The following is a 23,849-nucleotide window of genomic DNA, read 5'->3' as shown; positions in this document are numbered from 1 at the left end:
TGCAGCCTGGACAGCCTATGCCTGGGGAGAAGAACTTGGGATTTTTTTCCTTTTTTCTCCCCCCGCCGCTTGGAAGTTCCCAGGCTAGGGGTCGAATCAGAGCTATAGCTGCTGGCCTACGCCAGAGCCACAGCAACGCGGGATCCGAGCCGCGTCTGCGACCTACGCCACAGCTCATGGCAATGCCAGATCCTTCACCCACTGAGCAAGGCCAGGGATCGAACCTGCATCCTCAGGGATCCTAGTTGGGTTCGTTACCCACTAAGCCACGAAAGAAACTCCCAGAGCTTGGGGATTCTGTTTTCCTCTTAAAGAAACCCTTGGTCTGCCTCTGCAGATCTACCTCTGTCCTAGTCAGCATCTAGATGCCTTGGGGTGTGGGACAGTTCTGAGAGACTCCAGAGCTCATGTCACCATGCACACAGGTGACATCTGAGCACAGCGTATGTGTTTCTGTCCTTCTGTGTGTGCACGTGGGTGTACACACACACACACACACCTAGACTCTGTGCTCTCCTAGACTTACGGCACATGGGTAGTACCTGGGTTTATGGCCACTTCAGTCATGATACACATGACACGACATACATACTTGGTGTGCCTAATTTTTGTTTTTCCCATTCTGGGCCCTTTCCTTGGGACAGAAGTTGTCATTTGTCCCTGGAAAGCCCATCGCAGAAGCCTCAGTGGCCCCAGGATTGATCCTGCTCAGCTGGCTGATTCTGACCCAGGTCCTCCACCAGCACTGGTCCCCATGGAGTGAGATTTACAAAGCATGAATCAGATCAGTGTCTGGTCTGAGCCGGGGGGGGTCCCCCTCCCAACTCTCTTCTTGACTCTCCTGCTCAGACACTTTCCAAAGATCCAGGGGCCCTTATATAAGAAAGCACCTTCTCCATCCGCCCATTCATTCAACACAGGCTCACTTACTGAGAATCTGTTTTATGCTGAGTTCTCTTCTCAGTTCTGGGGAGCAGCCATGAACAAGGCAGCCAAGGGCCCTGCCCCAGGGAGCTGATCTCCTAGGGCGAATTCCTAAGTTCTTCTCACTCCTCCTTCCCAGTGGTTCTTACAGAACCACCCACCCAGCAGCCAAAGCACCTGCTAGGCTTCTCATACTTGTCAGGTCAGAGACTTGAAGACGACTTAGGGAGTCAAGAGCACCAGGTCCGGAGGCTGCCATGCTCGGCCAGTGCAGATTTGAGTGACGTGTGACACACCACCCCTGCCCCTTTTCCTGCCCAGGGAACCTGTGGTCTGCAGGTTGCAGTGAGGATGATTACGCTCCTGTCCTCTGTACCACAGCCTGTGATCCTGCTCTGATTTACAAAATGCGGGTGCACATTGTAGCCACCCAACAAATATCTGTGTGGGTCTGCTGGGGATTCAGCACACATTCAAACCTCTCCAAGTTCTTTTGCTTGTCTGCAAAGTGACCATTGCATGGCCTTGAAGATGACATGGAACAAAGGTGACTTGCAGGTCTGAGCTCCTTCTCTGGCACGTGGAAGGGGCCCCATAAATGATAGTCCCCATCCCGTCCTGTAGGAGCACTGACTAAACGAAGATGCTCATTGTCTAAACAGATGAGTAGGACTAGTTGGGTTGACCTTCTGTACTGCACCCGTGGTGGAGCTGACATTTTTGTCTCACAGCAGTGTCCTAGGTAGCTCATTTGTTCCTCGTTACATTGCGTTTTAAGGAAGGCAAGGGTTGCATGCTCATCCCATTTTCAAGAGGGGAAACTGGGTCTTAGGGAGATTCTATCATGATGTCATACAGGAAGTACATGTCAAAGCTGGGACTAGATTCCAGATTTTCTAATTCTGGGACTAGCACCAGCCTAGCTTAAAATGTCCAACACTGGAGTTCCCGTCGTGGCTCAGTGGTTAACGAACCCGACTAGGAGCCATGAGGTTGCAGGTTTGATCCCTGGCCTCGCTCAGTGAGTTAAGAATGGGATGTTGCCGTGAGCTGTGGTGTAGGTTGCAGACCTAGCTCAGATCCCGAGTTGCTGTGGCTGTGGCATAGGCCGCCAGCTGTAGCTCTGACTTGACCCCTAGCCTGGGAACCTCCATATGCCATATGCCGTGAGTGTGGCCCTAAAAAGACAAAAAAAAAAAAAAAAAAGAAAAAGAAAAGAAAAATGTCCAACACTAATATAGCACCTCATCTTCCATGCATGATTTTCATTCATCCTTAGAGTAACTTACTTATGAGCCAGAGGGTGTAATATCTTAGAGGTGAGGAAATTAAAGTCAGAAAAGTTGGGAGATTTTCCTAAGGTCATTTAGCTGGGAAGTAAGTCATCTGCGAACTTGAACCCATGGCTCGGTGCTGCTCTGCCATTGAAAAAAGGGAGGCGCTCCCTTGCCAGTGTCACTGGCCCTCGTCCTAAATATCATGGTGGTTGCCATGCTCTTGGGTCACTGCCTGCTATAGCCATCTCTTTTCCCATGACCTTGATCTGAATTTCTCAGGGTTAGGCTACACCAGCTAACTAAATATAATGTTGGTTTCTTTGGGCTAAAATCCCCTTAAGTATGGAAACATGGCTATCTTGTGCTGATCAAATAAATGATGAGATTGGTAGATATATGTCTTTGATTTCTTTTAAGTGGAGAACATCAAGTAGTTTAATAAATGCTTTTTAGTATATAGAATCTTTTCAATCACTGGGAAATCACCCAAAATATCTTAGGGTGAAAGGGCAGGAAAAAATGAATAGGAAAAGGAGTTCCTATTGTGGCTCAGCTGTAGTGAACCCAACTAGTATCCATGAGGATGTGGGTTCGACCCCTGGCCTCACTCAGTGGGTTAAGGACCTGGCGTTGCCGTGAGCTGTGGTGTAGATCGCAAACACATCTTGGATCCTGTTTTGCTGTTGCTGTTGCTGCCAGCAGGTGCAGCTCCAATTCAATTCCTAGTCCAGGAACCTGCATATGCTGGAGGTGCAGCCCTAAAAAAAAGAAAAAGAAAAAGAAAAGAAAGAAAGAAATTGAGTTGTTTATTCTCATGTTTTCTGTGGGCAAAATAAGTATTTTCTTTCTCCTTGTACCCCAATTCTTTCTCTTCTTTTTTGGCCATGTCTGTGGCATGCAAAAGTTCCCAGGCTAGGGATTGAACCCATGCCACAGCAGTGACCCAAGCCAACCCACAGCAGTGACAATGCCAGATCATTAACCCCTAGGCTACCAGGGAACGCCCCAATTCTTTATAAAGCAAAATTGATTTGAGTCCAAGTAGAGGGGGTTATGGAGGGAGCTTTGGCTCCCAAATAGACATTTATAGATAAGAAAAATGAGATAAATCTCTAGAGTTGCATTTTTCCTTTTTGTTTTATCCTAGCTCTTAGTTGGGAATCAATGCTTCCATGACAAATCCATAAGGAAGGGCAGAGGCCAGGCTGCTAACCTTTCCATACGGCCTGCATTTTATTGTCTCATGGGTCAGGCTGAATCAGAAGAGCTGAGGTGGCCCCCACCCATCTCTTTCCTCCCCCTTGAAGGACCTGGGGGTCTTGGATGCAACTACTGGGTACACTCCCCCAAGAGTGCTTTCTGTGCACCTGCAGCTCACAGACTGGGTTTGGATCCGTGCAGGCTCTGTTAGACCAGTCACACCCACAACCGTTGAATGCAAGCAGAGAGTAAGAAGTGTGGGCTCTTTGAGGGAAAAGCAAAGTCCTCATCTAAGGTGGAAACAAGAAGAATGACAGAAAACCATAAGATGATGCATGAAGTGTTTTTGCCAAGGAGGACAGCCTGTACTTTCACAGCCTCCAGCCTCTGGGCCGGTGCTGCACCCGCAGGCCATGGAGCTGGGCACTCAGACCTCTAAGACGCAGCAGTGTAAACAGGTCGTCTGTTTCTCTTGGTGTTTGCCCAAACATTTGGGTTGAAATCATTTCCATTCACAGAATAATGCTTCATTAGAGGCTGAGGAAAATGTTAAAGGCAAGGCAGGGCCCTCTGATCTGTTGTTTTGTGCAGCCTGAGCAAGGGAAGGGTCACACTTTTGAACAAATATCAAAGACAAAGCTGTGGTTGATGGTGTCTTTAAAAAGGTTTTTCAGGAGTTCCCGTCATGGCACAGCAGAAACGAATCTGACTAGGAAGCATAAAGTTGTGGGTTTGATGCCTGGCCTTGCTCAGTGGATGAAGGATCTGGGGTTGCCGTGAGCTGTGGTGTAGGTCGCAGATGTGGCTTGGATCTGGCGTTGCTGTGGCTGTGGTGTAGGCCGGCAGCTGTAGCTCTGATTTGACCCCTAGCCTGGGAACGTCCATATGCCACAGGTGTGGGCCCTAAAAAAAAAAAAAGAGCAGAAAAAAGTTTTTCAAAGTGCTGGTAAATAGGAGCAGGGCAGGAGTGATGGGGAGGGGAAGCAGGTGCTGGCCGTTGGCAGCAAGGGAGTACATAGGAGACTGTGTGCTGGGGGCTCTGATCATGACTGTTTTTGTAGAACAATCAGGAGGTAAACGTCCCTCTGTGATTGGACACGGTGAGGATGTATGGGCTGATTGGGCTGCATGGCTGAGGGGTGGGGGTGGCCAGCAGCCCTTTCAACTCGCATCCAGTGTGGGGCAAAGCCTGGACCCACTATGGAGGCCTCCTGTGGATGCTGGAGACTCCCACAGGGAAGGATGCATAATCAGCTGGGATGGCTCCATGGTCCCTGCCGGGTGGAGGATGGGGGCTAGCCACTTGGAGAAGGTCCCAGCTGGAGACTCCTGGTAGAGACGTGTAACTCCAGTGTCAAGGAGTTCCCGTTGTGGCACAGCGGAAATGAATCCAACTAGGAACCATGAGATTTTGGGTTTCATTGCTGCTCTTGCTCAGTGGGTCAAGGATCCGGCATTGCGGTGAGCTGTGGTGTAGGTCGCAGATGCAGCTTGGATCCTGAGTTGCTGTGGCTGTGGTGTAGCTGTGGCTGTGGTGTAGCTCTAGCTGTGGTTCAACCCCTAGCCTGGGAACCTCCATATGCCGCAGGTGCAGCCCTACAAAAAAAACCAAAAAAAAAAAAAAGGGACTGGCTGCCCCAGCAGGGTGCAGAGGAGGCATTAGATCCAGCCCCCAACCCCATCCCAGCCCATAGCATCAGCTCAGCCTGTGCAGTTCCACTTCTTCCCTTGAGGAGACAAGCTAGACCACAGGTGTACCCTTGGGTGGCCCTTTCCGACACAGTGGGCTTGAGTAGAGTGGGCTTCTCTGGATTTACAAATGCCCAGATTTGGGAAGCAGAAAGTAAACTGCAAGGGAGTTCCCACTTTGGCTAAGCAGGTTAAGAACCCAACATAGTGTCCATGAGGATGCAGGTTCTACCGTCGCCCCTGCTCAGTGGGTTAAGAATCTGGTGTTGCCGTGAGCTGCAGTGTAGGTCACATATGTGGCTTGAGTCCAGTGTTGCTGTGGCTGTGGTGTAGGCAGGCAGCTGCAGCTTCAATTTAACCCCTAGCCTGGAAACTTCCATATGCCACAGGTTTGGCCCTAAAAAGAAAAAGAAAGGAAGGAAAGAAGGGAGAGAGGGAGGACTGCAAGGGGTTATCTTTAGGACAACTATGCGATTTGTTGTCTAAACCTGGATTCTTTGAGAATGAAAGGGGGTGCTACTCTTAATTATACCTGGGGTTGTGGGGGGGGGCAGCAATAAATCCACCTATCCTGAGCAAACTGGGCTGTATGGTCACCATAGTTTTCAGTTGCTTCTTTGAAATAAACACAATCTGGTTTACCAGTAGCTGCGATGGTGGCCAAGGGGCAGGCGTAATTTGCCGTCAAATCACTGGACAGCTGATCTGTGTCCTGAGAAGCCCTGCCTGCGAGGGCAGCCAGGGTCGCCCCTCGTAGGAGGTGGTCTGCATCCAGCAGCATCATCAGGCTGGGCTTTGACCACTCTGAGCCTAAGGTCATCGATGAGGAGACAACCCCTGCCCTTGTCACAGGGATTCTCTGTGCCTGGTGTGTGATCCCCCCCGCCACACACACTTACGACAGAACCCCTGGCTCCCCTCCAAAGGGTCTGAATGGAGCTGAGAGCATTTGTCATGGCGCAGGGTAATGTCTGCCCATCAGTTTCCTGGGCGGGCAGCTGCTGCGGGCAGGACTATGTCCCCGACCTCACCATGCTTTTTTGGCCATTGTAGGTGGACAGTCGAATGGAAGAGAATGACATGAACAAGCGGAGGCGGAAAGGCTTCAACAACCTTGACGAGGTTCGTGTGCTCAGTATCAGTTTACACAAAGCCCCGGTTCCTGACAGCCAGTGGCCACAGCCCGCCCGCCTGACCACAGTGGTCACCCTGCCCTTCCTTCTTTCCTCTCGCATGAACCACTGGGCTCCAAGCTTGGCTTGATGGGAACATAGGGGGTCTGGTCCTCAGTACTTACTAGCTCTATCACCCTCCCAGGATGCGGCGCCTGTAAAAGACAGATGGTGCAATTGAAATTATGACATTTTGCAGGATTTCAAAAGATTAAATAAGACGACTCTATAACATGCCAAAGCGTCATCTCTGGCATCCAAGTTAATCAAGATGTAATCACTATGAATAGTAAATAGTAAAGAGGCACCCAAAGTCCTACTTTTCTCCCAGTTATTTTTTAAAAATTTTTGTGTTATAGTTGATTGACAGTGTTCTGTCAATTTCTGCTATACAGAAAAGTGACCCAGTTATACATTTATATACATTTTCTTTTTCACATTATCCTCCATCATGTTCCATCACAAGTGATTAGATACACAGTCATAGTTTCGACCTTTTGGGTTTTCTGTACCTTGTCTTTAAGGCAAATGTCCCAGTGTCCACAAGTGCCACCTTCTGATGAAAGAAGAAAATTACAGGCTACTTCTTAAAAGCCAAGCATGAATCTTTCTCCTACCGCAGAAAAACAGCATTGGTTCTTGCTTCCCCAGACAGCTCTTTAAAGAGACCTGAGCTGTATACCTCATTCCAAAAGGCTATTGTAATCCCACAAAAGTGAGCATGGATATTGCCTGTGAACTGTAGGATATGAGCTTTAGCTACCCTACTGGCAGGTATCACAATGATGACATAGAGGGCATAGGAATAATTTGTAGGATGACATTCATACTTCATTTGTAGGACTTAGAAAAAATTTTATCTTCTAGGTTTGAAGAGCTATTGCTCTTGGCTCTGGTGCAAGCAAGAAGCCAGTGAATAGGGAGATAGTTGAGAAGAGGAAGCCATGGCTGGTGCACTGGGCTGATGAAACATCCCATTCGCCAGTTATGGGAGGTTGGCTCTGCCTGTGATTTATTCTCGCCTCCTCCCAAGAAGCTTCCCCTGGAAGCTTTTTGGCTTGAGGGCAAAATCTTCTGCCTTTCATCTGTGCCTTCCTTGAGGGGGCGTTTGTGCTGTTTCTGTTGCTGGCAGCACAGAAGTTCAAGTGTGGGAAGAAATCTGGTTGCACCTGCCCTTTCTGAAATGGCTCTGTTTTCTGGGCCACCTGTTTTGCTTAAAATCAGATTTAATCAAGCAATGATTCTCTCTAAATTCTTGCTACTCAGAGTGTGGGCCAAGAACCAGGAACACCAGCATTACCTGGCAGCTGGTTAGAAAGGCAGACTCTCAGGGCCCACCCCAGACCTGAATCTAAATCTGCTTTTGAAGGAGACCTTGAGTGATCCATGTGCACAAATGTCTGAGAAGGGCTGGTCTGCACAACCACTGCCCCGGCCTACTGTGGCCTTGTACAAACAGTGACCAGCCCAGCAAATGTGCCCTGTTCACACTCAAGCCTGTCTTGCTATGCAGGGCTGCAGTTCCCACTTGGAAGTGGGGAGTGACTCTTTGGCTTGTGTTTGTCCAACTCTTCAGAGCAGCTGTGCCTACAGGGTTTCCCATGGGGCTGCTACACTTAGGAAATCTTCAAGAAAAAACACCAATTGACTCTAGGCTGCCTCTTCCCATGAATTTCTTCTAAGTGAACATATCTTTGTTTTGAGAACATCTGTTCCTGTGAGGGAGACTCATTGTCTCCTTGGAGAAGCTAATTGCCCTCTTGACATGACAGTACCGTTTGTACTTCTGAGTCTGACGGGAGCAGATCCATGGTACCAGGGAACAGACAGTCTCTGGACACCAATCATTTTCAAAGTTTTATTTTTAGCAGATGAGCTAAGAGAATCTTACATGGGGAGTTCCTGCTGTGGTTCAGCAGGTTAAGAACCCCACGCTGTCTCTCTGAGGATGTGGGTTTGATCCCTGGCCTCGCTCAGTGGGTTAAGGATCTGTGATGCCGATTGGATCTGATAGGTTGCAGATGCGACTTGGATCCAATGTGGCTGTGGCTGTGGCATAGACCAGCAGCTGTAGCTCCCATTTGACCCCTAGCCTGGGAACCTCCATGTGCCTTAGGTATGGCCATTAACAAAAAGGAAGGAAGGAAGGAAGGATTACATGGAATTCCATTTTATAAGACTGCATAACCAAGCAATCATGGTCAACATCAACCAGTCATATGTCATGTTAATATCATATATTCTGAAACAAAGCAACAGATAGGGACATCCTTCTCCAAAATCCCTAACTCTGAACTAATCATGAGCCAACAGCCCAACCCTGATGGAGGAACTTTGTAAAAACCACTGACCAGTCCCCTTTAAAACATCCAAGGTCATGAACGACCGAGAAAGATGGAGAAACTCTTAGAGAAGGGACGAGGCTGGGGAGGCATGATGACTAAATGCAAGGTGGGATCCTGGAGTGTATCCTGGAACCTAAAAGGACATTCGTGGGAAACTGAGGCCATCAGAATCATGTCTACAGATCAGTGAATGGTATCATGCCTGTATGCATTTCTTATTTTTGATAGCAGAACCGTGATTATTCCAGATGTTGACATTAGGTGCAGCTAGGTCAGGGGTATGAAGGAACCATCTGTGCTGTCTTTGTAACCTTTCTGTCAATCTAAGGTTATTTCAAAATTAAGTTTTGTTTTTGTTTTAAAGACAGCACCAATAGAGCAGGGCTGATTGCCATTGGGAGTGAGGTGCAGAGGAGAGAGGAAGCCCAGAGCCTGCACCTTGGCTGACACCCCCTTTTGCTTCCTTCATCCCCCCTGCTCTTTACCTCTTGGCAGCCACTGATCTGCTTTGAAAACTATCCTGCTCATCACTTCATTGTTGTATTTGATTTTTGCAACAATCACGTGAAAGCGGGCTACTGCTCCCATTTTATTTTTTCATTTTTCATTTTTCATTTTTTTTTTTTTTTTTTTTGTCTTTTTGCTATTTATTGGGCCGCTCCTGCAGCATATGGAGGTTCCCAGGTTAGGGGTCAGATCGGAGCTGTAGCCTTCGGCCTACACCAAAGCCACAGCAACGTGGGATCCGAGCCTTGTCTGCAACCTACACCACAGCTCACGGCAACGCCAGATCGTTAACCCACTGAGCAAGGGCAGAGACCGAACCCGCAACCTCATGGTTCCTAGTCGGATTCGTTAACCACTACGCCACGATGGGAACTCCTCATTTTTAAATTTTTTATTTATTTTTCTTTTTTGTCTTTTAGTCTTTTAGGGCCGCACCCACGGCATATGAAGGTTCCCAGGCTAGGGGTCTAATCAGAGCTGTAGCCTTTGGCCTACGCCACAGCCGCAGCAATGCCAGATCCGAGCCGGGTCTGAGACCTACACCACAGCGCATGGCAACGCCGGAGCCTTAACCCACTGAGTGAAGCCAGGCATCGAACCCTCAACCTCATGGTTCCTAGTCGGATTCGTTTCCACTGCGCCACAACGGGAACTCCTGCTCCCATCTCAGAGCTGAGGGAATTTCAGAGAAGTCAGTTGCCAATGTCACTGGCCGGGGAGGTGAAGCAATCAGAATTCAGACACTAACTGTCTGGCTCCCAAGCCTGGCTATGCCTGTCTTTGAGAAGACACCTCCCTGCTGTAAGCCCAGTGGTCATCATCTGCTGTGTCTGCCTCACTTCCTCAGACCCCAGAGGGTGTCCTTCTTCAGGAAACTAACCCCACCCTACCCCACCCCCTCGACCTGTGGATTCCAGACCCAGCAACATTGATTTGGTCTTTGCAGCCTTCCGCCTTTTCCAGCCAGAGCTTGGGCTCCAATCAAGAGGGCGGTAAAGAAGGTGGAAACCAGAACAAAGTCAAATCCATGGCTAGTCAGCTGTTGGCCAAGTTCGAGGAGAACTCTCGGAACCCCACACTCCTGAGGCAGGTGAGTCCTGTCACATGTTCTCTGGCTTTGCCTCGTTAGTGACCAGAACCCACTGAGAAGCCAGCAGAAATGTCAGGCTAGTGCTGGACTTCAGGGGTGCCAGACCGGTCTGGCTCAGAGGGAGACTTGAGCTTCTTCTAGATCCAGAGTCAGCAGACTTTTTTAAAAAAGGGCCAGATAAAAAATATTTTAGGCTTTGGGGGCCATCCAATCTCTCTTGCAACAACGCAGCTCTAATCTTACAGCATGAAAGCAGCCATGGACAATATGTAAACAAATGTGCATGGCTGTGTGCCAATAAAACTTTATTTACAAAAACAGGCAGTTTCCAGATCTGGCCTGAAGATGATAGTTTGCTGATGCCTGTCACTGGAGAAGAAATCCTTTCCCTGATTTCATTTTGCTTCGCAACCATGACTTGGTTTGCAGCCATCTTTGAGATGGTACAGCTGGAGGAAACTCTCGAGATACTGGTAGCCTGGGGGTCTAACTCCATGGTGAGAAGATCTGTCCAAACCAGGGGAAACTGAGTCATGGGTCTTGACTCCATGTGGGCCTACGGGAACAAGGACCAACCTCCCCAGTGTCCCCTGGCGTCCACTCCCCCCCCTTTCCTCGTTCCCCTGGGTCAGGCTGCAGGCTCAGTTGACCTCTCTCAGCTCTGGCTTGGGGTCTGTGCTCTCATGGCTCTGTTTGCTCCCCCGACTTCCTTGAAGATGCCATTGCCACATTACAAAAATCTTGGGAAGAGGGGCTCAGCTTTTCTTTGGAAAACACCTGTCAATGACAGAGTTTGGCTCCTCTCAGGAGCGGGACAAGCTCTTGGTTAATTCATTTAGAGGCAGCACAGATGTCTTCCTAGTCTTGATATGGACCATCCCCTCCTGGACAAACCGACCTTTTCCAGGGAGCCAGGTTTTATTTTAAGGAGGCCATGTTTCCGAGACTTGTAACTGTCTGAATTGTTTTCTCCGTTGCCTCTTCTGGACGCTTGGCTCCTTGCAATCCTCAGATGTCCATGAGGGCTCTCTGCCACCAGAAGGACTGAGGCATCCTTATCACCTAATGGGCAGAAAGCTTCCCCATTTCCAGGAGGACTTCAGGACTAGCCACCCTGGCCAGGCATGGGCCCTGGCAGTGCCTGCCCAGCGCCTTGGATCTGAGCTAAAAGCCCAGCCTCCTGGGGCTTCACAGGTGGTCTAAGAGGAGGGGAACAGGGACTTGCTGTTCACATGGATGGAGGGCCAGAGTTCTCATTTCCCAGCTGCAAACACTCTCTCCCTGCCTTTCCTCCTCTCCTCCCAAGTGTCTCAGTCTGACCTCTGCTTTCCTTTCCTATTTCCTGCGGCTGCTTTTTCGGACTCACCCTCCTCCCAGGAGCGCCGTGTCCCAGGCATAGGTAAGCCTGTCCTGTGCTCTTCCTCTGACCCTCCTGTTAACTCTCGCTGTCCCAAGCCGGAGGAGCCCACTCCCAGCCCGTCGTCAACTCTGAAAAGGCAGGTAGGGCTCCTTCCAGTGGAGGCTGTCTTGGTAAAGTCAGAGGGGACTTTGATCTGGAGGGGTGGGGTCCGAGGTTCTCTCTGCACCCCACGTGGGGCTGCTCGTAGATTCTCTGGGGAGGCAGACACAGCTTGAGGTCACCATCCTGATAGGTAAGAATAACCGAGCATACAGCATCTTAAAATACACGCCAATCAGGGATACTGATGAACTACCCTGCTCTCAGGGCTTTATTTTCTTGGGAAAGAAGAGGCCATACCGCCCAGGGTATTTTGTGTCATGCCCTGGGATGCTTGGCTTATTTGCAGTAGGCTGATTTCTAAATGCATGGCAGTGGTGGTGGAATGGGCTCAGGGAGCCAACTGGCTGCCTGCCATTGAAGGGGTAAGACCGGGATATGGTGAAGCCCCTCCTTGGTGCCTGAGCAGAGGGTGACCTGCCCAGCAGGAGTAGCCAGGAGCCGTGCCTTGAGGCTTTTTCCAACTCGCCTCTCTGGGTTTAGAATTAGAACAGAATCACTCTTAGTGACCCCAGCCCAAAAAATACCTGTTCAGCATTAGGAATTGTGTGTTGCTTCTGGAGGTGCAGGTCATAGGAAGTCAGTGTGGAAATATTGCAGTGATTTTTTTATGTCTGTGTGTGAGCGTCACCTAGAAGGCTTTATTAAAAATAGCAATATCTGGGCGTTTCCTTCGTGGCTTAGTAGTTAATGAACTCGACTAGGATCCATGACGACACGGGTTCGATCCCTGGCCTCGCTCAGTGGGTGAAGGCTCCGGCGTTGCCATGAGCTGTGGTGTAGGTCACAGATGCAGCTCAGATCTGGCGTTGCTGTGGCTGTGATATAGGCCGGCAGCTGCAGCTCCGATTGGACCCCTAGCCTGGGAACCTCTATATGCCCTAAAAAGCAAAGCAAAAAACAAACAAACAAATAAATAAATATCCGCTGCCCACCCCCAGACCAAATCAAGCCAAATATCTGGAGGTTGGGCCCAGACTTGGAGAACCAGGGTGGTACAGTTTTGCTTTGGGGGGTCTGGCTGGGGTGAGGCCCAAGATGGTATTGTTCAGATGGCAGACAATTCTGATGCAGATGGCAGAAAGTCAACACCCAAGGATGTTTGGAATCTGACTCCAGGGGGCCCCTGGCCTGTCCTTATCCCTGCTTCTGGTGGGGATTCCTCATGGTGGGGGGTCCCTGGGAGGGCTACAGTCAGGAAGGAAGCTTGATTTTTCCTCTCCCCCAGTTCCCCTCGGTGGTCGTGACGGGGCATGTGCTCCGAGAGTTAAATCAAGTGTCTGTTGGCGGTGAGTGCCCGAGCAGACCCTGGCGAGCCCGAGCCAAGTCTGACCTGCAGCTGGGTGGGCCAGAAAACCCCGCCGGCCTGCTTCCCCCATGCCAGGGAGCGCTGGGCCTCTCCGGGGTGCTGCGGCGGCTGCAGCAAGTGGAGGAAAAGATTCTGCAGGTGAGGAGTTCCTGTTGTGGTACAGCAGAAACGAATCCGACTAGGAACCATGAGGTTGAGGGTTCAATCCCTGGCCTCGCTCAGTGGGTTAAGGATCTGGCATTGCCATGAGCTGTGTTGTAGGTCACAGATGCCGCTTGGCTCTGGCATTGCTGTGGCTGTGGTGTAGGCTGGCAGCAACAGCTCCAATTCGACCCCTAGCCTGGGTGTGGCCCTAAAAAGACAAAAAAAAAAAAAAAAAAAAAAAGATTCTGCAGGTGAACACCTCCTCTTTGTCCTGCCCCTGCCCAGCCTGTGCCTAGGGTGCCTTCCTCCCCACCTCCTCCTGCCCAGGGTGGGTGCCTCCTCTGACCACTCCTTCCCCACCCTCCTCCTTCCTTGGTGGCAAGTGTGGCAAGCCCACCTGGCTGCCTCCCTGCTGCTCTCCCAGAGGGAACCCTCACAGTCTCTGTCACTATCGCTTTTATTCTTTCTCCTTTCTCACCTTGGCTGCAGAAAAGGGCTCAGAACTTGGCCAACAGGGAATTTCACACAAAGAACATTAAGGAGAAGGCGGCTCACCTGGCTTCCATGTTTGGACACGGGGATTTCCCACAGGTAAACATGGGGCTTTCAGAGCCCCCCCAGGAACCCAGGTGTTGGACATCCAGAGAGATGACCATGAATGGTCTCGGGAGCTTCATTCCTCCTCTCTCCTCCCTTTAGAGCCTGAGGAGCTATTCACTTTAAGTTACCAAAGAATTTAGATGAGTGGCTAAAAAAAGCCCTAAATGAGAAGATTCAAAATAAGTAGATAAATTGTGACAAAGGGAAAGTCAAGGCAGAAAAGATAAATCAAGAAAAACATTACTGAACAGAAATGTGTGTGCTGTTAGAGCTTACACAGCTTCTGAGTAAGCTGAGCTTCCTATGAGTCAACACGAGGAGGGAAAGCCTGTCTACTGCAGGAATCATGTCACAGAGCCTTTAAGGCAAAAGCAAACCGGTTGCTCATGATTTTGGGGGACGCAATGGAGAAATCTCCCCATGGCCCTGTTCAGGGAGACCCTGAACAGTGAGGTCAACCACATACTATAACCTGCACTCTACTTTCGCAAAAGGCAGTGCCAGCCAGATAGAATGGCCTTGCCTGAAAATAGGAAGCACAGCTCCCTCCAGGCCAGGTACTTTTTTAGAGACTTGCTGAGAAGAAGAGTGTGTGCTTGCAAAGAGCACTGAGGATGAGGCCCCACAGCGCCTGTTTTGTGTGAGGTGCTCCTATGCAGCAAGCCTGGTCTCTACAGCCTGCTTCCTCTGCTGCTTTCACTCGGCCTCCTCTAGACCTGTGTCCTCTGCTACTTGGCAGAGTCATAGACATAGGAAGGATGCTCTGCCTTTAGTTCATTTTGAGGGTTCCATGTGGCTGCAGAGGTCCCTGCTGGGGCCATCTGCCCCAGAGTAGCCCGGTGGTGTCCTTTCCTAAGCTTGCAGCTGCTACTTGACACCAAACTCCAGAAGTGAGACCTTCAGGAGGTGGTGCTGCTGGCTGCAGCAGACCTAGTCAGGAACAGGATGGATCCACTCCTGCTAATTTGATGTGATGAGGAAGCCAGAGTAGTTGTAGCAGAGTGCAGGCTAACCAGGAGCTAGACAGTCCTGCTGGGCTCCAAAGACAGAGGCTTCCTTTTTGTCCTGAGATGTGGGCCTGGATGTCCTTTTCCCACCTTGGATGTGTAGGCTTGGGGGCTACATCATGGTGCATTTCCCTGGGGATGATGAGAGTTTCCTCTGTTTCTATTCTGTGCAGAATAAACTACTCTCTAAAAGCCTGTCTCATACTCATCCTCCGTCTTCTCCCTCCTGCCTTCCATCTCCTGATTCAGCTGCTCCTTCCTCTCCACCGACTGTTGACTCTGTTTCTCCTGCCAGAAAGGTAGTTGCCCTAAACAACTGGCTTTACCCATTCCCTGCATGTTCTGAGATGTTCTCCTTGCTCTGCTCGGCCCGCACAGACAACATCTGAAGCTTGGCTTGGCTGGGATGAAAATGTCTAAGATACTGTACAACAGTCCTGGGTTTGGTTTGGGTTTTGTGTTGAAGCAAGAAACAAAGCCAAACAGGCAGCCCACAAAACCTCATCAAACGGTGCTTGCTCATCCAGCAAGCATACACTGGGCACCCACTGTATACCAAGCACTGTGCCAGGTGCTGAGAAAACAAGGAGCAGGGAGGTACAGTTCTCTTACTACAGTGTGGATGGCAAACAGTACCTCAACATAGAAAGGGGTCACATTTTACCATGTGAGAAATTGCCAATATTTGGCCATTTAAAAAAAATCTATAGTCATATACTCATTATTTACACTGATATAAATTGTATTCATAACTGTTATGTGTGATGTATTATATTTACATTTCCCTTCTTGAACAACCTTTTGTTTTTCCTGTAGTTAACGATGGCTTCAAGTTTTTACTTGTCCACTCCCTTTGTGTGCCTATCACTTCATCTGCATCCTCCAACTCTATTGGGCTGGTTTTGACCTAACAAAATGACAGTTTCACATGGTGAACCTAATATGATACTGTTCATTAATTATATGAAAGGTTTGAAAGACAAGGTTCTCAGAACCTAGAAGGGAGAAGCCTGGGAAAGATTCACAGAGGAGATAGTATGGGAGCCAAGTGTTGAAGATTATATGGAGGGATTATATGGAAAGATGTGTATGGAAAGAGCATTTTAGAAAGGCCCTGGCAGGAGTTCCTTGGTGGCACAGGATTAAGGATCCAGCATTGTCATTGCTGTGGCTCAGCCTGCTGCTATGGTGCAATGCCTGGCCCAGGAACTTCCACATACTGCAGGCGCAGCCAAAAAGAAAGAAAGGAAGAATGCTTTGGCGTGTACAAAGGAAGGCAGCAGTCAGGACTTGCATGAACAGAAAGACAATTCTGGTGCACCTTGATTTGGAGATAAAGGTATTTATGGGCATGCAGAGAATCAGGGTGAAAGTTGGCCCACTCTTTTTGAGTTCAAGGAATTCATTCTACCTCTTATAAAGGGCCACTGAAGGATCTGTTCTGAGTTCTAGAAGGATGCCACAGGTGGTTGTGTGGAGGTGGAAGAGTTGATGGGTCTTGAACGTTGGTTGAGTAGACAATGAAGTGCAACCCTGAGCAATTACTAAGCTTGGGTTCTGGAGCACTTTTCATGGTTTTCACTTGTCTTCCTATTACCTATGATGCCAAGAACACTGCCGGGCTGGGGTGGGAGAGCGTCAGTCTCTGGAGAAGTCTGGCCCCTGGAATGTATGAGCCTAAGAACAGACACCAAGCCCACTTGTTTAGCTGCTGCACACGAGAGTCGTTGGAGCCTCTTCCTGAAAGACCATGCTCCTCTGAACCATCTATTCCATCGGCTCCCACTGGGCTCAGCTCTGCGAGCAGTACTGAGTGCGCCCTATCGGCGCTACCGCTCCTTTGTTCTACCCTCTTAGGCTGAAGCACAGCCAGCAACCTGCTGTTGCAATCGTGGGAAATTGGGGGCCCACCCCCACTGACCACGGCGGTGGGGAGGAGAATGCAGGCAGGGTCTGCAAGAGAGAAGGAAGGAATATTAGCAGCCTCACCCCCTCCAAGGTCCCCAGTGTGGGGGTGAAACCTCCCTGGAAGAGCAGCAGGAGGTGACATGGAGAGACACAGACACTTCCCATTCATCAACTCTACTGAACCTAGCGTGGCTGAGAAGCCCGGCATCTTATTCCAGATCAGCTTTTTGTCAGCCGACTGAACTTAAGTCTCCAGCCCTTCCTGGGCATCCATTTTCTCATCAACAAGAGAGTGACAGGAGTTCCTGTTGTGGCTCAGTGGTTAAAGAACCGGACTAGCATCCATGAGGATGCAGGTTCGATCCCTGGCCTCTCTCAGTGGGTCAAGGATCCGGCGTTGCCATGAGCTGTGGTGTAGGTTGCAGACTGTGGCTCTGGCGTAGGCTGACAGCCACAGCTCCGATTGGACCCCTAGTCTGGGAACCTCCATATGCCACAGGTGTGGCCCTGAAAAAGACAAAAAGACCAAAAAAAAACAAAACAAAACAAAAAACCAAAAAACAAGGGAGTGATTCCTGGCTCATGTGACAGTGAGCTCTATGGGTGCAGACTGGCATATTTGTCGTCAGCATTACCGAGGCTTCTGAGTAGCCTTTGTGCCCAGCTTGGGAGAGGAGCCTACCCTGGGGGGTACTTCCTGCTGTGGGAAAAGGTCACTGGCACCCTTGACAGGATGGTGAGAGGGGCGGGGGCACTTGGGCCCAGGCAGGCAGTGGCTGGTGATCCTGGCTGTGCAGCCAGGCCCACGCCTTGCTTCTCTCTGGCTCAGCCCCTTTCTGGCCAGCCCTGGGTACGCCCTCTCCTGTCCCTGCTTTCCTTTGGCCCTTAGGAAGGCCTGGCTTGGCCTCTGCCCTCTCAGAGTTAACAACAGTGCCAGGTCAACAAAAGCCCTCACGCTACGCAAGTTCCCTGACATGGTTTTTAAGAAGTATTAGTTCTCTAGTGATGGCAGGGGGCAGCCTGTGCAGGTACACATGGGGCTGCTGGGATCTGGCATATGATCCCACCACATCATCACCCCACTCCACTGAGGCCCTTGGCTGCTTCTCCACTGGGCTCTTCAAGCAGCTCTAAATGCGCGTCAGTCATTAAGCCAATGAGTGAGCATTCATGCATCCAGCAAGTATTTATCAAATGACCACTGGTGTCAGGCACTTCATTCTTGGGATCTGAACCAATGATCGGGAATGACCTTCCCGCCCTGATGAGTGAGGTTTGCATCCCGGTAGGGGGAAATAAACAATCAATAATAATATGACCTGTAAGTAAATTATGTAATCTATCAGAGGATGATTTGTCCCACAGAAACATTAGAGTGGGTAGCAGGGACCTGGCATGCTGGGGAAGGGTAGCAATTTTAAATGCGGGAGCAGGAGGGCTCTTTCTGGGAAAGAGAACCGAGCAGGAGCAGAGCCACAGAGAGGTAAACAAAGGTACAGTGGGGAGACCAGTCCCCAGGCCTCCTGACTCCACTCCATATTTTCTCCTCTGTCCCTTGGAGGCCAGGTGCGAATGGAGGCCTTGGGGTGGGGGGAGGAGCCCAGAAGTGATATGTGTGTAGAGCCCGAAGCCCAGGCTCAAGGGGGGCTGCAGATGGGGTGAGTGGGCTTCAGGATGGCCAATCCCAGGTTCCTCTGGCCCCCACCTCTCCCGCTTTGTTCTTTGTTTCTCCCAGGTCGGGGTAGAACAATCGCCTCCTGTATTTTCTTATCCCATCTCCCAAGCCAGCCTTGGCCATCAGATGATGGTGTAATTGGGCTATTTTAACAGCCTCCGACTTACTCGTTACAGGCCAATGAGCCTTTCCTTGTGTGTCTGGGAATGATTGGGGAGCTCTCAGAAAAGGACACCCTGGAACACTTACTTACCCTGTCTGCGCCTTCGTTTCTCCATTTGTAAAAAAGACCCAGTTTGGACTTGTTACTCCAGACCCCTCCAGATCTTACCGTGAAGCCCTTGTAGGCAGTTCAGCTCAGAGTGGTGAATTTGCAGCTTCTAGCAGTCCTAGAAAGGATATTGCCAGCTGCACTGCCCCCCTGCCCCCAGCCACAAGGTCTCCCCCTCTCGCAGACCCCACCCCACCATTGACTCAACACTGGGCTTTGCACATGCAGAATCTGGCAGAGGAATGGCCTCCTCTGCCCCTTAAAGTACATGACAACCTGGTGACAAACGATTTCATTCAGTTCTGGTGGTACTCAGAGAGTCTCTCCCCTGGAGAGAGCCTGGGGCCTGAATGCTTCTTCCCAGCAGATTATGGGCTGCTCTGATTGCCCAGTGACTCAAGTTTGCCTCAATTCGGGGGAGCCAGAGGAAGAAAGATGCACTTGGAGTTGATGCTTAGTTCTTGGCTACCTCCTGGCAGGCAGTGTTTTTCTGTTCCTGCCCTAGAGCCCTACACCTTAATTCTGAGGATCGAGGGATAATCACCTCCTCCGAAGAACAGAATTAGTCCAACTTGTCATGAGGAGCATGTGTTACTCAATAGAGTGTCAGCAGTTCCATGAGATGTAGCCAGGGCTCTCTCTGCCTTTAGACAATACTTGCCTGCCTGCTCAGATGGACATTTCCCTTTATAATTCAGAGACATGCAGATGGGGTTTTGGCCTGAACAGTCACAGGGAATCTTGGAGTCCTCTCATGTAGGGCTCAGATTCTTACTGGAGTCTTTTAAGACTCTGGATGATGGACTCCTGCCCAGTTTGATCCTTCTTCCCATCAAATCAACCCTCCTATAGTGCTGTCAGCCCCTGTCAACCCTGGGTTAACCTCTTTCTTCAAGGGGGAGGCCCTGCCAATTTAGGCTCTAGCATGACTGCTAGCCATTTGCCAAGGCTCTGAGCTCTTGCAAGATCAAGATGGCAGCCGAGTGTTTGCACAGCTGAGCCAGAAGGATGGCCTCACTGGGCTGGGGATGGGGACTGGTTTAGTTCTCCTGGGTCAGAAGAGCAGTGTACATTGCAAAACGAGCTTTCTCTACCCCTGGAGGTGTTTGTTTTAAAACTGGATTTGCAGGGTTTAGCTTAGAGATTTGCGTACTTAAGAGAAGCTGGGTGAGTCTTGGCTGGGCAGTCTGCCTGTGTTTCATTTGTTACAAGGATAGACGTCAAGGCCTGCTCCAACCTCATTGTTCTCTCTGTTCTGGGGATGGAGCCAGGCAGCCCTTTGGAGGTGTCCTGGGCGCATCTCACCCTGGGAGATTTTAATTTGCAGAGTGTCGGTGTGTCTCCGGGAAGCAGGGTGCTATAGTGAGAAGGAGTGAGCTTGGAGTCACATTTGGGTTCAGAGCACCAATTACTCACTGTGACCTTGCGTGAGTTAGTGGCCTTCTCAGCACCTTAATTTCCTAACCTACAGAATGGAGGTGGCAGTGCCTGTGGGTGACTGGAATAATGCAGAGGCCTAGGATATATCGAATGCCTCAAGTACCTAGCAAACGCACCCTTTCCGCCATGGAGGAGAATTCTAGAAGAAAGCTCACTTACCTAAAGTGCGTGTGGATTCCTCTCTTTCTAAAGACAAAGAAATCACCTTCAGGTTTCTGTTTCCATCCCAGTCACTTAGAAACAGTGCAGCCTCAGGTGACCTGGAGCCTTCCTGGACCTCGGCTGCCCACTCTGCTAAGGGGTTTACCAGACCCACCTTGCGAGGCTGTGAAGGCTCAATGAGCTCAGGGCCTGGCACCAGGGGACATAGGCACAGACATGGGAGGTCATGCATCTAAGGCCTACCTGCATCTCAGCTCTGAGGGTATCATTCCCAGAGCCCCTCAAACCAGGCAGTGTCTATCCTTGCCCTGAGCATATGATGGCTGAGGATTCAGGGCCACCAGCCTCTCCTCTGCTGTTTCTCATCTAGGGATGCTTCAGTGAGGGTATCTTTGCTCAAGTGGGCCCAGAAGAAGACCTCCCGTGGCCCTATCTGTCAAAACCTTCCCTTCTCTGGAGCCCTCAGCTCCGAGGCTCGGGATGCTCTGCTCCCAGCCCTGCCTGACCTGTGGGGACCTTCCTGATACTCACAGCAGGCCAGGTGGCCACAGGTGGCCCAGCCCAGACACGTTGTATTCTTGGCTGAGTGCCAGGCCCGAGGGAGGATGTTACCACCATTTGGACATGAACAGACCCAAGAGCCTGTCTCTTCCCTCATTCAGAGCATCTTCTCTGTGCCAGGAGTGTGGAGATGAGCAAGACAGGGTCATGACATCAGGGGGTGCAGACCAGAGCAGAGGTCACCCATCTCCCAGCTCAGAGCAAGCAGGGAGCAACACTCCAATATCCAGGCAGGGATCGTGCTGGAGGATGGCGCTTGTGACGACAGTTAATGTCACCATGTTTGAATCTGGGTTGACTTGGGGGAGAAAAGCCAGTGCATTCATTGGCATGGGCCATGTTATTCTACTCAAACAGAGGGAGAAACCCAGGCAGGTGCAAGTTCCCCTGAGTGAACTCGGCCCAGGAGGGGTGAAAAGAGGTTTCAGCATATGGAAATGCAAAGCCACACCAATGGCAGTGTTTTGAACTCTCTATCATCTGCAAGGCACCTTTTTTTTTTTTTTTTTTTTTTTTTTTTTGTCTTTTTAGGGCCACACTTGCAGCATATGGAGGTTCCCAGGCTAGGGGTCTAATTGGAGCTGTAGCCACCAGCCTATGCCACAGCCACAGCAATGCCAGATCTGAGCCATGTCTATGACCTACACCACAGCTCCTGGCAATGCCAGATCCTTAACCCACTGAGCAAGGCCAGGGATCGAACCCACAAACTTGGATTCATTTCCACTGCACCACGACAGGAACTCCATGCCAGGCACTTCTTGAGAACCCGCACCATGTGAGGTGCAGCCCAGATTCTCTGATAACTTTTTTACAGCCCTTCGAGTTTGGTCGTGGCCCTTCCCATTTTACAGATGAGGAAGCTGAGGCTCACAGAAGGGAAGTGCTGTCTGTGAGGTTAATCTAATGTAATGTTGGATGAGCATCCTCCTGAAATGTCCAACCATCCCAGCTTGTTCTAATTAATCTGCTGAAAATACTAGAATTGGAAAGGGGGAAAGGTAGGTAGAAATATCCCAATTCTTCAAAAATTATATGAATATTGAGAGATATATAAAGTGTTGCAAAACAGTCCCTTGGCCCTCCAAAATTACCAGTTGTCAAAAAACTAGTGCCTGGGACCTCATCGCTTTCTGGCCAAATCATCATGTGGCGCACCTTTGCCTTTGGACATATTATTCGCAGCCTCATTGTAACCTCTCCTCTTGACCAGTTCCCCAGGAGCATATGTGCTTTGGTCCCTTCCATGCAGAAATCTTTTTTTTCTTTTTTTGTCTTTTTGCTTTTTCTAGGACCGCTCCCAAGACATATGGAGGTTTCCAGGCTAGGGGTCTAATCAGAGCTGTAGCCTCCAGCCTACACCAGAGCCACAGCAACACGGGATCCGAGCCACATCTGCCACCTACACCACAGCTCACAGCAACACTGGATCCCTAACCCACTGAGCAAGGGCAGGGATCGAACCCACAACCTCATGGTTCCTAGTCGGATTCATTAACCACTGCTCCGCGACAGGAACTCCCCGTGCAGAAATCTTGTTGAGAACCTCTGACTCTTAACTCCGAGGTCAAACCAGGATGAGTCTGAAGGTTTTTCTGTGAGTGAACTCTCTTCTTTCTCAAGATGCCCAAGGACCATTGATTCCCTGGTTGACCAGAGCAGTGCTCCTCAAAGTGTGGTCCATGGGCAGGACCTGGTCTGTGGCCCACAGAACACAGCAAATGAGAGTAAGTTTTAGACACTTGCAGAGCAGTTTGACACATCCAAGAGCATGATCATATTTCTAGTCATTCGTTTTCACTGTATCTGAAAGTATGGCGCCACAGTGGAGTCAAGATTTAAAAGGAAGAAGAAAACCCTGGTCGTTCACCACCGATCGTTTAAAGAGCAATGAGTTAGCAGGAGTCCAGCTAGTCATGTCCTTACCGTCTTGGAACCAATGAGGCATCCTGCTGTCAGGAAACAGGAGATAACCTGAGACCCCAGGGCCATACTCGCTTTCACACAGGCCTTTAAGGTGGGCCTGAAAGTCCCCGCACCCTTGAGACAGGTTCTCTATCACATGGTCCCCCTGTGACCGTTCAGGAAGTCCCGATCCACCTCTTGGTCTCAGTGACTCTGGCATGGTTTCCATCAGCTTGGGAAGAGCACACGGTGCACCAATGCTGTTTTCCCTAAGGATGCTTTCATCCTCATTCTTTTTTTCTTTTTTTTTTTTTTTTTCTGGTTTTTTTCAGGCTGCACCCTCAGCATATGGAAGTTCCCAGGCTAGGGGTCGAATCGGAGCTTCAGCTGCTGGCCTATGTCACAGCCACAGCAACTCAGGATCCAAGATGCATCTGCGACCTATACCACAGCTCCCAGCAACACCAGATCCTTAACCCACTGAGCGAGACCAGGCATCGAACCTGTGTCCTCTTGGATCCTAGTCAGATTCATTTCTGCTGCACCACAACGGGAATGCCCCATCATTATTCTTAAGAAAGCTGCTGCCACAGGGTGGCATGTGGATGCCACTGGGAGAAAGGTGCCTTCTATGAATAAGGGCCCATAATGGAAGGAAGCACCAGGCGTGGTCTTCATCCTGGGTCCCCTGGCCGGGCCCTGTGCTGATAGAACAACTGAGCAGGCCCGATTCTGCACGGACAAGTTGTGGCAGCACCCCCAGCAACCTCACGGCCTGCTACTCGCTTCTGTAATTGCCTGCTGAGTCGGCATTGCACAGAAGCTCAGCGGCACAAAGTGCTTATTAGCTAAGTGGTTAATAAGGTCTCATTAGGGACTTGTATTTTAAAACCCCAGCAAGTACAGTTTCCATCTTCGCTCACTTAGGGGAGGCAATAATTGCGTGTGGGTATGTGGCATTGCATGCTGCCTTCCTGGGAGAGCTCCTCAGAGCCGGTTCACACATGAGGCCGGTGGAGACGGGCACACGAGGTGGGTGTGGCCAGGGAGGTAAAGCGGACCTTTCTTTATTTGGATGCAACCCCAGGAAAGGGGGAATGCTCCTATCTGAGGGACCTCTTGGTGGGAGGGGCGGGCAGCAAGG

At 50.2% G+C, this 23,849-nt stretch overlaps 1 protein-coding gene across 39 annotated transcripts in view; it reads left to right on the top strand.

The window, feature by feature from the left end:
- The window catches only part of MICAL2 (microtubule associated monooxygenase, calponin and LIM domain containing 2), a 256,472-nt gene that overhangs the window by 134,687 nt on the left and 97,936 nt on the right, over positions 1 to 23,849 (top strand). For 15 of the 39 annotated variants that reach the window (XM_085011985.1, XM_085011980.1, XM_085011987.1 and 12 more), the window contains 2 exons: positions 6,144 to 6,212; positions 10,061 to 10,204. In XM_085011985.1, coding sequence (XP_084868111.1) covers positions 6,144 to 6,212; positions 10,061 to 10,204 — 213 coding nt within the window. Of the gene's footprint in view, positions 1 to 6,143; positions 6,213 to 10,060; positions 10,205 to 11,581; positions 11,705 to 12,951; positions 13,171 to 13,665; positions 13,768 to 14,956; positions 15,083 to 23,849 lie in introns of all 39 variants that reach the window. The other 24 variants (XM_085011971.1, XM_021083313.2, XM_085011972.1 and 21 more) reach the window with 3 other exon arrangements.

The sequence above is a fragment of the Sus scrofa genome, chromosome 2 (genome assembly GCF_054392235.1).
Source record: "Sus scrofa isolate SSC_HxYL_T2T_F1_AM1 chromosome 2, Sscrofa_HxYL_maternal_Yorkshire_Landrace_v2.0, whole genome shotgun sequence".
Lineage (NCBI taxonomy): Eukaryota > Metazoa > Chordata > Mammalia > Artiodactyla > Suidae > Sus > Sus scrofa.
Note: the sequence above shows the minus strand (reverse complement) of the source record. Positions and strands in the feature narration are given on the sequence as shown.